Source organism: Ochlerotatus camptorhynchus, unplaced genomic scaffold, assembly GCF_037179485.1.
Source record: "Ochlerotatus camptorhynchus isolate MF236.1 unplaced genomic scaffold, CSIRO-AGI_Acam_v1.1 ptg000957l, whole genome shotgun sequence".
NCBI classification, from domain to species: Eukaryota; Metazoa; Arthropoda; class Insecta; order Diptera; family Culicidae; genus Ochlerotatus; species Ochlerotatus camptorhynchus.
The window spans coordinates 65,294-77,540 of NW_027041398.1; the positions used below are offsets into that span (position 1 = coordinate 65,294).

The 12,247-nt window shown below is 44.6% G+C and overlaps 1 protein-coding gene across 1 annotated transcript in view; it reads right to left on the reverse strand.

Moving 5' to 3' along the window:
- The window catches only part of LOC135715576 (autophagy-related protein 2 homolog A-like), a 35,793-nt gene that overhangs the window by 2,606 nt on the left and 20,940 nt on the right, over nt 1-12,247 (reverse strand). Inside the window, exons 4-9 of the mRNA XM_065238789.1 lie at nt 12,021-12,238; nt 11,678-11,955; nt 11,456-11,606; nt 8,654-11,395; nt 8,430-8,584; nt 8,214-8,360 (exon numbers count right to left, since the gene is read on the reverse strand). Coding sequence (XP_065094861.1) covers nt 8,214-8,360; nt 8,430-8,584; nt 8,654-11,395; nt 11,456-11,606; nt 11,678-11,955; nt 12,021-12,238 — 3,691 coding nt within the window. The remainder of the gene's footprint in view (nt 1-8,213; nt 8,361-8,429; nt 8,585-8,653; nt 11,396-11,455; nt 11,607-11,677; nt 11,956-12,020; nt 12,239-12,247) is intronic.

Below are 12,247 nucleotides of genomic sequence, written 5' to 3' on the forward strand. Positions count from 1 at the left end.
AAACGAGGTGGAAGCATATGCATCGCTATCAGAGCTGTGTCGAACATAGGTAAAGGACGAAAACCAATGTTTCCTCCACCACGAAAAAATTGTGTATCCATTATGGAATGGCTAATTAGATTATGGCTATTCAGTATAGAAATGTTGATAATCAAATTATAAATCTATTTAAAAGCACTTGCATGTCACACTACTCTTAATTGTTTGTCCTCTGAGTGCCGTATGTTTTATAGCTAATTTTCAAACGAAATTCATTATGTATTTGGATGACAGTCATATGGATGCTCATCATCTGACGACGAATTCAACCATAAGAAAATCATCCGAAATTCTAATGCATATCGTTAAAGGGCTCGAGCAATGCAATAATCATTCGAAGTATTGCGGATGTTTAGGTTCAGTGCACTAGGCCTTAAAGTCGGTAAAGAATACCTACACGGAGAAAAATACTACCCATAATTTGAGTTCTTTTTACTTAATATTGACTTCAGCCTTTAACTTGCACTCGTTATTGTTGTCAAAAAAGGAACGAGAGATTCGACCCAACGATATAAAGGGCGAACACGAAATTATTGCGACACCGAAAATGTCATGCCAATTTTCTTATAATGTTTAGAATCAAACCAAAATTTTAGGGTAGTTTTATACATATATTTACTTCAAAAATCAAAAGAAAAGTTAATCGATGGAGCCTTGAGTGTAAAATTGAACGCATTTTCGCTTGATGCCCTCCATCAAAGTCTTTACAGTGTCATCCGGTACCAGTTTCTCAGTCTTTTTTTTTTCCATTTTCTTAACATGTCCTTCTCGTCTTTGACTGTCTTCTTGCTCTTCCGAAGTTCCCGCTTCATTATTCCGGGCGCAGCTCCGGACAGTTTGGCGGATTCATGTCCTTTGGAACAAAATGGACAGAATTGGTCTCATACCACTCCAGGACACTTTTAGAATAGTGGCATGATGTCAAATCTGGCCAAAATAGCGGAGCTTCGTCGTGCTGCTGCAAGAACGGCAAAAGGCGCTTCTCGAGGCACTCAGATTTGTAGATCTCGCCATTTACTGTGCCCTTTGACACGAAAGGCTCACTCCTCAGTCCGCAAGAGCAGATGGCCTGCCAAATGAGATATTTGGAGGCGAACTTCGACATTTTCTTCTTCTTAAATTTGTCGTCCACATCGAACTTGCTCTTGCCGGTGAAAAACTCCAACCCCGGAATTTGCTTAAAATCGGCTTATATATACGTTTCGTCGTCCATCACACAGCAGCCATATTTTGTCAGCATTTTCTCGTAGAGCTTCCGTGCCCGAGTTTTAGCCGTCGATTGTTGCCGCTCATCGCGGTTTGGGAAGTTCTGTACCTTGTATGTATGTAGTCCAGCTCTCTTCTTTGCATTCTGGACGTAGCTCTGCGACATGCCGATCTTTTTAGCCAAATCACGGCTTGAGACGTTGGGATTTGCTTTAATCATCCGCTTCACCTTTCCCTCCGTCTTTTTGTTCTCCGGTCCCGGTTTTCTTCCAGCTCCTTTGCCGTGGTCCAACGTCAACCGCTCCTGGAACCGCTTCAACACTCTGGAGACGGTTGAATGGTGAATGTTCAACATTTTTCCCAACTGCCGGTGCGACAGGTCAGGAAATTCCAGGTGTTTGGAAAGAATTTGTTCTCTCAACTCGCGTTGGTTCACCTCCATTTTCGTTGAATCGAAAAACACGACTTCGAGTTTGACAGCATGTACACAATACACATCAATGAGAAAGTGTGCAAAATTTGGTGGATTTTTACCCAATGGTAAAAAAGTTATGCCCTATTGAATGTGTCGCAATAATTTCGTGTTCGCCCTTTAGTTCAGCCCAATAAGTTACTTTTGAGTAAATTGCATATTCTCAAATTTACGTGAATTAAACTTAATTTTGTGTAGAATATACTTAAGAGTAGGTATTTTTTTGCTGGTGTTCAGGGCTCTACAATTTCGAAGCTCTAAAATGAACTCGTGTTTTGTTTCTCTCATACATACGTGTTCGACACTTCATTTCTATAACGCCTAGCTAGACTATCAGCAAGAAACGAAAATAAAAAAGCAGGACGCTTAGAAGGAAAGGCTGGCTGTGGAATTTCTCGTCGTTGCTTTGCTCATCGCTTTCAATGTAACTAACGTCGATTTTCTAGTTAAACGATGCTCATTATGGCTTTCAATCCCCCTTCACGAACACTCTATCACCGCTCTTTCAATTTGTTTAAAATGCGTTATGTCCCGTTTTCGATCATTTTTTTAGATAAATATATGGATGGAAGATAAATTAAAAATATGACGTGTAATCTTCAAGTGTTTTGACGTGAGAAATGCTTTAAATGTGTTATTTCATTTTCCGTCATATACGTCATGAAACCTCTGTTGATGTGTTTCATGAAAGAGAAAACTATCAAAGTCGAGCGCTCTTTCGCTCATCCGTTTCGACGAAGCTTGAAAGGAAGACCAATGGAGCGACGGGAGAAAGAGAGACAAGCGATTGAACATTTGTTTGTGCACGCCGACTGAGGTTCTAGAATGCTGCGAAGCGGTTCGACTTTAACAGAAAAAGAAAGCCAGCAGTCTCTTCGTCGCATCGATTTGGTCGATTGAAGCTGATATTGTGACGCCCTGCTGGTGTTAAATGGAAACTACTATATGCGATTTACTCAAATTTGGATTATTGGGCTGAACCCCGGAATTGAGGGAAAAGTACTTAATTTTGGATAGTTTTTCATCTCCGTGTATTTTTTTTTTTTTTCTTATGGTTTGTTTTTTTTCCGTCGATCTTGTTTTCTGTGCTGAGCACCAATGCTACCGACGTGCCAGGAAGGCAGCTCCCACACCTGGACCCTACCTATCGACCCATCAACTCATGAACCGGGGACCAACGGCTTTACTTCCCATCCGAAGGAAGGCGTGATCAGAGATGTTATGCCTCAGAACATCCCGGCGGCTCCGACTGGGATTGAACCCAGGCCTGCTGGGGTGAGAGGTAATCACGCTTACCACTACACCACCGGCGCCGTTGTCATCTCCGTGTAGATATCGGTAAGAATTACTGATAATCGAAGAAAGTGCACATACATAAATTATCTGTAATCATGGATTACCATATTGAGTAATCAAGCGGATTAAGATCAGGGCTGGATGGCTGCCACATATCCTTCGCCCAGAACGGAAGATGTTCCTGCAACCACTTCTGAGAGCGGTTCGAGGTGTGGCACGGAGCCCCATATTGTTGAAATACAACATTTGGCTTCGGACCGTACTGTTCTTTGATGCACGGAAGAACATACTTACTTAAAATCCGGATGTAGACCACCGTGTTGACCTTGTCGCTTTCTGGAATGAACACCGGGTCCATTTTTTTGCCATCGGAAGCCACCAATCCAAACACCATAACGCTAGCAGGATGCTTGGTCAGATACACGTTCTTGTGCTCGTCGGCCACGTCTTTTACCGGAAGAGAACTAATATACCGATCGGTTCTAGAATTTGATACGGGATCGACGGTAAATATGCTCTCGTCGGTGAACAGGATTACCGAATTTTTTTGGTTAAGGAAGTTCAAAATTTTCTTGCATCGTTCGACTCGTAGACCAAGTAAACCAAGGCATTGTAAGCACAGGTGAAACGGGAACCTTATGTGAACGATGGTGCAAACATTATCTTGCATACGGTAAAGCTACTGCGACCAGTAATTTGATCCATTGTAGTATATCCCGTGTCCTTAAAGGGTGTCCACGATGAAATTGCCACACACAAAATTGATTCGCAAAATTCGAGTTTTCATCCGATTGCCATCAAATTTTCAGGGATTGAGAAATAACTATTAAACTTCATTTTACCATTTTACTCGTATTTTATTTACAGTCCATACGCAAATGCCCGCACCTTGGCCTTAACCCCGGCCATAAGATTCTGCACAACCTGTGAATCAATCGTTTTTTGCATGTAAACCCATACTTTCTTCAGTTCCTCGACTGTTTTCACTACCTTAGGTCGTTTAAGAAGGTGCTGCTTCATAATCGCCCAGTACTTCTCGATGGGGCGGAGCTCCGGAGTGTTGGGAGGGTTGAACATTTTCGGCACGAAATTGACCTTATTGTCCGCATACCACTTCAGCACGTCCTTGGAGTAGTGGCATGAGGCCAAATCCGGCCAGAAGATTGTTGGGACGTTGTGGGCCTTCAGGAGAGGAAGCAGCCGCTTCTGGAGGTACTCTTTTTTGTACACCTGTCCGTTCATCGTGTCCTGGGTCACGAAAGGTGCACTCCGCTTCCCGCACGTGCAGATGGCTTGCCAAACCAGGAATTTCTTCGCAAATTTGGACATCTTCTGAGTGCGGACATGCTCCGGAACGCTGAACTTATCCTTGGCCGTGAAAAACAGGTTGCCGGGGATCTGTTTGAAGTCGGCCTTCACATATGTTTCGTCGTCCATGATGCAGCATTCAACTTTCGTCAGCATGTTGAGGTACAACTTCCTGGCACGGGTTTTGGCGGACTTGTTCTGCTTCTCGTCGCGATTAGGGGCCTTTTGTACCTTGAACGTTCGAAGCCCAGCCTTAGTTTTGGCCTTCTGGACAAAACTTCGGCTTAGGTGCAGCTTCTTAGCCACATCCCTAACGGAGGCGTTCGGATTTCGGTTGAAGGCCCCAACTACGCGGTTGTGATTTTTGGTGTTGTACGGAATACTTTATCCTTCACTTCTGGGCTTCCGATCGGTGGTCAACCGTTCCTCGAACCGCTTAATCACTCGCGACACCGTGGAATTCGCGATTCCCAACGTTTTAGCGATGGAACGATGCGAGAGATCCTTGTTCTCGTGATGAATGCGCAAGATTTTATCACGCACGAGCTGTTCTTTCGACTCCATTTCCGCGAGTTTTGATCACAGGACTTTAAAACTTGCAGGATGTAAATAATGCACTATGAACTAAATCCACCCAAATTTTCATTAAATTCTACCCAACGGTTAAAAAGTTAGAGCAATTTCATAGTGTGGCAATTTCATCGTGGACACCCTTTAGTTTAGTGCATGTCGTATTACTTCATCACTATTGAGAAATGATGAAGTATTCGGTTTTGATACAGTTGTAATTCTTGCCTTCATCACAAGGAATCGATTCTAATTGAAAGGTCCCGCTACTTATACCCTTCGGAGTGTTGAAACACCCTCCAAAGGTGCGCCCCTTTGTCAGTCAAAATTGGATTCCTTAGCAAAAAAAATTAAAGAATGACACCGATAGTGACCTAGTCTTAACCACTTCAAACTAGGGAACAACGAAAAGAAGATTAGGAATCACATAGATGAAGACTAACTAACTCATTTTTTCCTTGTTTCAAGATCATCCTCGGTCCAGGCAACCCGAGGACTTATCACTATCAACAAGGCATAAAAAGTAACAAGGACTAAGATGTGTTTCTTGATAACTGAAAAATCCTGTTTCCCTAGTTTGAAGTAGTCAAGACTAGGAATCGGTGGTAGATCTTACATCCCGTAACGTACCACGAAAAGGGGATCTACCCACGTTACGGGGCATTTCTTGATGTTAATAAGGCACATAATCCTGAAACTTAGCTGGTTCAGATAGTTGACGCTTAGAACACGTCGGTCCTACTTCACCCTTTGGAGTGTCCGTAATATCTCGATTAGTAGGCAAAGTCTGATCATGATCCGAATCACCAGACGTCTGATTTGGTAATTTTCTCGGCTCGGGTCTGGGTGCATCGGTATGACCCGGAATCTTCTTCAGATGCGTGACGTTGCGTCGGAATTCTATACCTGATTTTGTTGAACGGACAGTTACATCAGATCCCACTTTCTTTACTACCAGAAATTCTTCGGGTGAATAATCGGCTTGCAGCTTATGCTCCTTTCTCATCCTTTCACGAATATCACTATGTTGAGCTCAGCGTTTCTAGTCCGTATATGTACTTCTTTCCTTTCTGCTTCTGTAGCTTGTCGGAATCTCTCACCGCCTCGTCATCTGCATGACCTGGAAAACGGGGCAGTTTACTTTTAATTCGCCTTCCAAACATCAACGTAGATGGTGGCTGTCCTGTGATTGAATGATTCGTTGAATGGTAGACCAACAAGTACTTATGAAGCTCCTCCCTCCAATCTTTGCCGAGTTCTTGAGCAATCCTCAATCGTTTCAGGATAGAGCGATTTTGTCGCTCCACCTGGCCATTCATTTGCGGCCAATACGGAATGGTGTTAACTAAACGTATCGCGTATGTCTCACAGAAAACCCTAAACTCTTGACTGGCAAATTGAGGACCATTATAAGCCTTGATCAATGCAGGAATTCCAAAACGATTGAATACCTTCATTAGACTGTTAATCGTGCTCTTTGTATCAATACACATCATCTCATATACTTCCAAGTATCGACTATAGCAATCTACTATAACGAGTAAATGCTGTCCCTCTGGAAGTGGTCCAAGGTAATCGATAGCCGATACAAAAAACAACCTCTGCAGCCTGTTACGAAAGACTCAACATCAGCGTCAAGCTTCGGTCACCACACAGATGTACGAAGATGCGACTTCATCATGTTCACGCAACAGCAACAGCACTCCTCCCACGTTGCAAAGCTCTACAGAAACAATACGATATGCAATAGGCAGTAAGTCTAAATAATCGTTATGCAAACAGTTGAAAACAGTTGTAATATCTGCATCATCTCGTGAAGCATCGACCAGTTCCGACCACGAAACTGCAACAGCAGAGGCATTAAGAGAAGCGATATGTTTGACAATAATTTCTTCCGCTGAATCAAATGGTTCAGGGACTGTGCTTGAAAGTCGTGAAAGAGCATCAGCAGCATTTTGGTCACCGCGAATGTGAACAACTTCATAGTCAAAGCACTGTAACCTTAGAACCCACCTTTCTATCCTGGGACATGGGCGTGACCGAGGCGTAAACAAGTATAACAGAGCCTTGCAATCTGTGACCAGGTCAAACTTCTTCCCAAGAAGGTAAAATTGAATTTTTTCAACGGCTCACACCAAAGCCAAAGCTTCTTTCTCGGTCTGATAGTAGCGCTTTTCAGTCTCCGTTAAAGACTTGGAAGCGAAGCTAATGACCCTTTCCACCCCAAAGTTATCCGTCTGCACTAGAATTGCCCCGAGTCCCGTTGGAATGGCATCTGCAACCACTGCCGTTCTGTAACTTGCATCATAAAATCCTAGCTACTGCACATCTGCCATGGCTCACTTAATCGTCTGAAAAGCTTCTTCGTGATTCCCAAGAAAACTTTACCCATTTTCTGGTGAGCTCTCTTAGTGGTTCATCTCTGGTTGCAAGATCAGGAATATACTTATTGAGATAGTTCGCCAGCCCTAAGAAGCTGCGGACCTCGCAATCGCTAGTAGGTCGACGGAAAGCTAAGAATGCTGCTACTTTTGTGTCAGATGGTGCTATACCAGATTTTGTGATTTTATGCCCGAGAAACTCAACTTCCTCAGCTCTAAACAAACACTTGTCCCAGTTAAGCTGAACCCCTCTATGCTCCAGCCTATCCATAACTTGTTTAAGTCTAGTGTCATGCTCCTCAAGGTTCTGCCTACTACAAAAATGTCGTCTAGATACCAATGCGTTCCGTCGCATCCATACAGGATCTCATCAACCACCTTTTGAAATATTTCTGGTACAGTTATGAGGCCAAACGGAAACCGTTTAAACCTATACAATCACCAGATGGTTTACCGGAAGATCTGGAACATCCGTAACATGTAATGCTTCGTAAATTTGATCAAAGTAGGCCTTGATTTTCCCCTGCATTTCGGGGGTATACACAAATTAAGATAACACAATAAATTCTAGACCAACAATTGAAATAGCCGGAACAACCATTCGTAATAAATGCAAATTCTTCGAGAATCAAAATACTCCGACACAAACTAACAATGCCATTCGATAAAGGAAGTTTGCTCTATCAGTTGATGGTGTTAGATTTCTTGGATGTGCTTTGATTCTCGAGGATTTGCTTTGGTTCTCTATTTCAATTGTTGGTCTAGAATTTATCGTTCGATGACCGATATTCCAAGTGATTTTTCTTAGAGGAGTGAATCTAACAAGTTGTACTAGGTTTAGGTTACAAAAATTCAGGTTTTACAAAATCTTTCGATTTTTGTAAAATCTTCAAATGCGATTCGAAATTCTACAGGCTGAATAAAAAAACAAGCAATGAACTTACGTCTCTCACAATCTGTATGGCATTGGTCATCCCCTCGCGAATGTCTTGTGGCGGGTGCAGTCGTTTCCGCTTTCCTTTCTTATTTCCACGCCCACGACGCACCGACGGTCCCGGCGAAACCATATCGTATGCCGTTTCAGCCGTTATCTACAAACGAACAAGCGACTCAATATTAATTCTCTTGAAACAAAGTGCATATATGTGAGTGAACCTAACCTGAAGTAAATGGATTATTCTAGTGGTAATTTCCAACGCCGCTAGCGCTGTCCGTGCCGTAAAACTCTGAGCTCCTCTCTGGAGACCACGTACAATGCGACCGTCCTTCTGATACTGCTCGATCGGCAACCAGAACAGATCCCAAATGCCTTGGACTGCAAGCAAACAAACAATAATGTATTGTTAATTAAAACTTCTTTGTCTGAATTGAGTTATCCACATACATAGCTGAACAAGCGAATACATCGGTCCAACGCCTCCAAGGATTTTTGGTAGCTGTTTCTTCTTGATGTCCTGCAGCCACTCCTGCAGTAGGAACGAAATCAGACGATCCACGCCCAACAGTCCATGGCGGTAGGAAATTTTCTTCAGTCGAATCTCCGAACACTGCAGCTGTCCGAGTCCCATCAGAAGTCCGGCCAGCGGTCCACGCGACAGTTCTACACGTTTGCCATGATAATCAATACGAATCGGAACATCTGGCCCAAAAATAACGTTTCGGAAATATATGGGAGGCGATTCGTCACCCACCTCGCTGGTTGTTTCCTGGTGTTCCTTGTTTTTCTCCTCTTCCTCTATCAGCAGCATCAGGTTTTCGGATACCATTTTTCGGGCTTGTAGTTCCTGGGCTGCTTCCGGAAGCTCCACCATCATCACCGGAGGTTGATGTGAGGGCGTTGATTGACTTGCTCGAGTAGCAGTGTTGTGTTGATACTGCATTGCCGGATCGATCAGATCGTCTCCGCCGCCAAGTTGGTTGAAGAAGTTTACCATGAAGAGAAGCGAATCCTGATCGATGTTCAGTCGGATAGGAAGGATAGAAATCCTCAGACAACATTCCTGCGCAGGAAGAACGGGATTCGGGCGAAGGTGGAGAGCTTTCATGACTATCATGTGATTATTGCCTTTGTGTGGTCGATGAATGCTGGTTTGATATAGGAATTTCTTGATGTCCGATATCGCTAGCCGATCCCAAATTTCCAGCTCCGTTATGAGAAGTACCTGCCGGGAGGCCTGCTCCGTGTTTGGTGGGTACACCTCGTGCGAGAACTTTACTTTGTTTATCTGAACTTCCATCATAACATCGTGCCTCCGTTCGGGCCCACCGCGGCTTTTCCAGGTAAGTTTCTGAGCTGGTGTCGGACCGAAGGTTACCGAGGGAGATCCTTTCGAATAACTTACACCACTTTTGTACGCTTCGGACATCGGTAAATGTGCGAAGCTATGTTCCGAATGTGATTGTTTTGCTTTAGGTTTTCTTTTGTCTTCCTCCGTTAGAAAATCATGGCCTCCATAAAGATGCCACGTGACCGACATTTCGCATATGGTGTACCGCGTAACTGCCATGGGGAAGCCTTTGGGTGCTAACAGTAGATCAGGTTTGCCCATAGGAACACTGAAGTGATTATCGATTATGCGAATAGGATCCTCTAGGACGGGAACTTCCTGATTACCACAGTGTGGTTTTTCTTCATCAGCAATAAAGCAGAAATCATCATCTGTGTCGGAACTGACCTTCCGATGAGGACTGTTTTCTATTGCCGATTCAAGCTTCGTCGAAGATCCTCCAAATTTATTGACATCACCTAGATCCATCGTTACCTGGGGAAGAGCTTCAACCACTTCATCATCGTCGTCATGTTCCTTCTGCAATCCCATAACGGAACATTCGAAGTTAAGCAACTCTCGCATTTCCGTGTTAACGCTTGCTGTATCTTCTGACTGTTCGTCGAACGGTCTCTGTTTCAGATAGTGATCATCGTCCTGATACGAAGAAGGTATGCTTGAGCCTTCTTCTATGCTCAAGGAATCATCATCCGAAGCAAATCGCCGTTTATTGCTGTTGTCCGAAACAAGATTGTTGATTAACTTTTTCCGCGCAGCCGCTCGAGTTTGATCTTCGTCCGGGAAGAAAAATACCTCCACCCCTTCTCCGTCGGCCAGTAGCTGATCATCCCGCGATAAGTCGCTGTTAGTGCTCTGCAGTGACAAACTTTCCTCCATCGCTTCGGCCATTAATGAATTTACTCGTTGTTGCTGTTTAGGCGTCACTTCCGGTGCTTGGGCAGGTTTCACCGGAACCAAATCACCTTCCAATTCATTGCCCATTGGTAAACCACACACGCTTTCGTTGTCCCCAACATCACTCGCTCCATCGTCCTGCGGCAACAGGTCACCTTCCGCCGCAAGGTATCCAATCATCTGAGCCAGAGCTCGGCCTGAATCGGCGCAAGTTCGCACATGAACATCGTTTATGGCAGTCCTCAGGTCAAATTTGGGAAAAGAACCAGTGGCTTTCTCATTCAAACGCAAGGAAATCTCAAATAAACCAAGTTCAACAAGGCAAACCAGTTCATTGGAAGGCAATACCGTCACCCTATTGTCCTCTCTAGCACTCGCACTGTTGCTTTTTCTTTGTGGCTCCTTCTCACCACCGATATTGGGAAGTGAGACAGTTTGCGGCGCCAGACACAGTGTAGCATCTTCGGCGATAAACCTCAACGTCAACCCCGAGCTCTCCGTAGTTATATTACTGCTAATCATGAATGATCCAACCGTGATCACCGCTCGGTAAGGGAAATACAGCGGACGATAGTCGATCGCACAGTCCCACAGGTGCAGATGCATCTCGGTTATCACACCCAGTGGAGTGTAGCCCTGTACCGGATAGTCCACCACGTCGAACATATCCAACAGTTGCGTTAGCCACGAGTGCTGCGGGAGAGTAGAATGGTGCCGTAGAGTCGTCAGTTGAACTCCCGCTGCCATACGGATCCGCTTGATGCTCTGCTCAGGGATGGCTTTGATCTGAATTGCTAGCGAAAGCATTTCCCGATTGGGACAACCACGCTGCTCGTTCACGGTTAGATTCTTCGGCGTAGGATAGAGCGTGCTGAGGATGTACGCCGGAAGTACACTGTTCACCAATCGCAACGGAGGATTATTTGCCGGGGTTGGGATTAGGCCTGTAAATAGAAATATAACTGTGAATTCCGACTTTCAAACTCAGAAAATATCTCACATACCACAATGATAGACGTCAGCTGCTTTGCCCTGAATGCAAAGATATCCAAGGTTGGTGTTCCCGTGGAAGCCACTCACCGAAAATACATACGTCGATTGGATTTTCATGATAAATTCGCCAAGCTGGCCCGGTATGACGTGATTTTGAGCGTCCTATGTGGAAAGGAGGATAAGGAATCGTAAGTAATTGGGCTATTTGAACTGTAATCAACCGATCAACTCACCCGCACGGGAGCAAACATCGTCAGCATGCCTTGTCCAATGTTCAGTTGAAACGATACGGCATTACTCCTGTCGACAAACGACGCTTTCCGATGCTGCTGCTGATTGCGACGACTACCGCCGTGCTGCTGCGTCGAGTGGTGTGACTTCCGCTGATCATTGCCAGCCCCACTTGCGCTGCCATCACCAGGAAGACGCCTACAACTCCTATCGTACACCGAGTAGAATATTCCGTCCGAGTCCGATTCCGATTCTGAATTGGTTGCCGATGAGCTAGAATCTATTACGCAATATAAGACAATCAGTACCCTCGGAGATCATATAAGCCATATGTACTAAACTAACCAAGTTGGATAGCGCTTTGACACATCGTGAACGGAGCATAGATGCTATCCATCATTCCCATGTTGGCCAGGTTGATCTGCGGCTCCTGGAATGCCACCCTAGAGGCACTCAAATTGGCACTAGTTTCCGCAGCAGCCGTTGCCGCCGGAGCACTCGGTACCCACAGCAGCAGATCCGTACTGATACGATTGTAGATTACCTCGTAGAGATGCTTAGATCTGTAATTC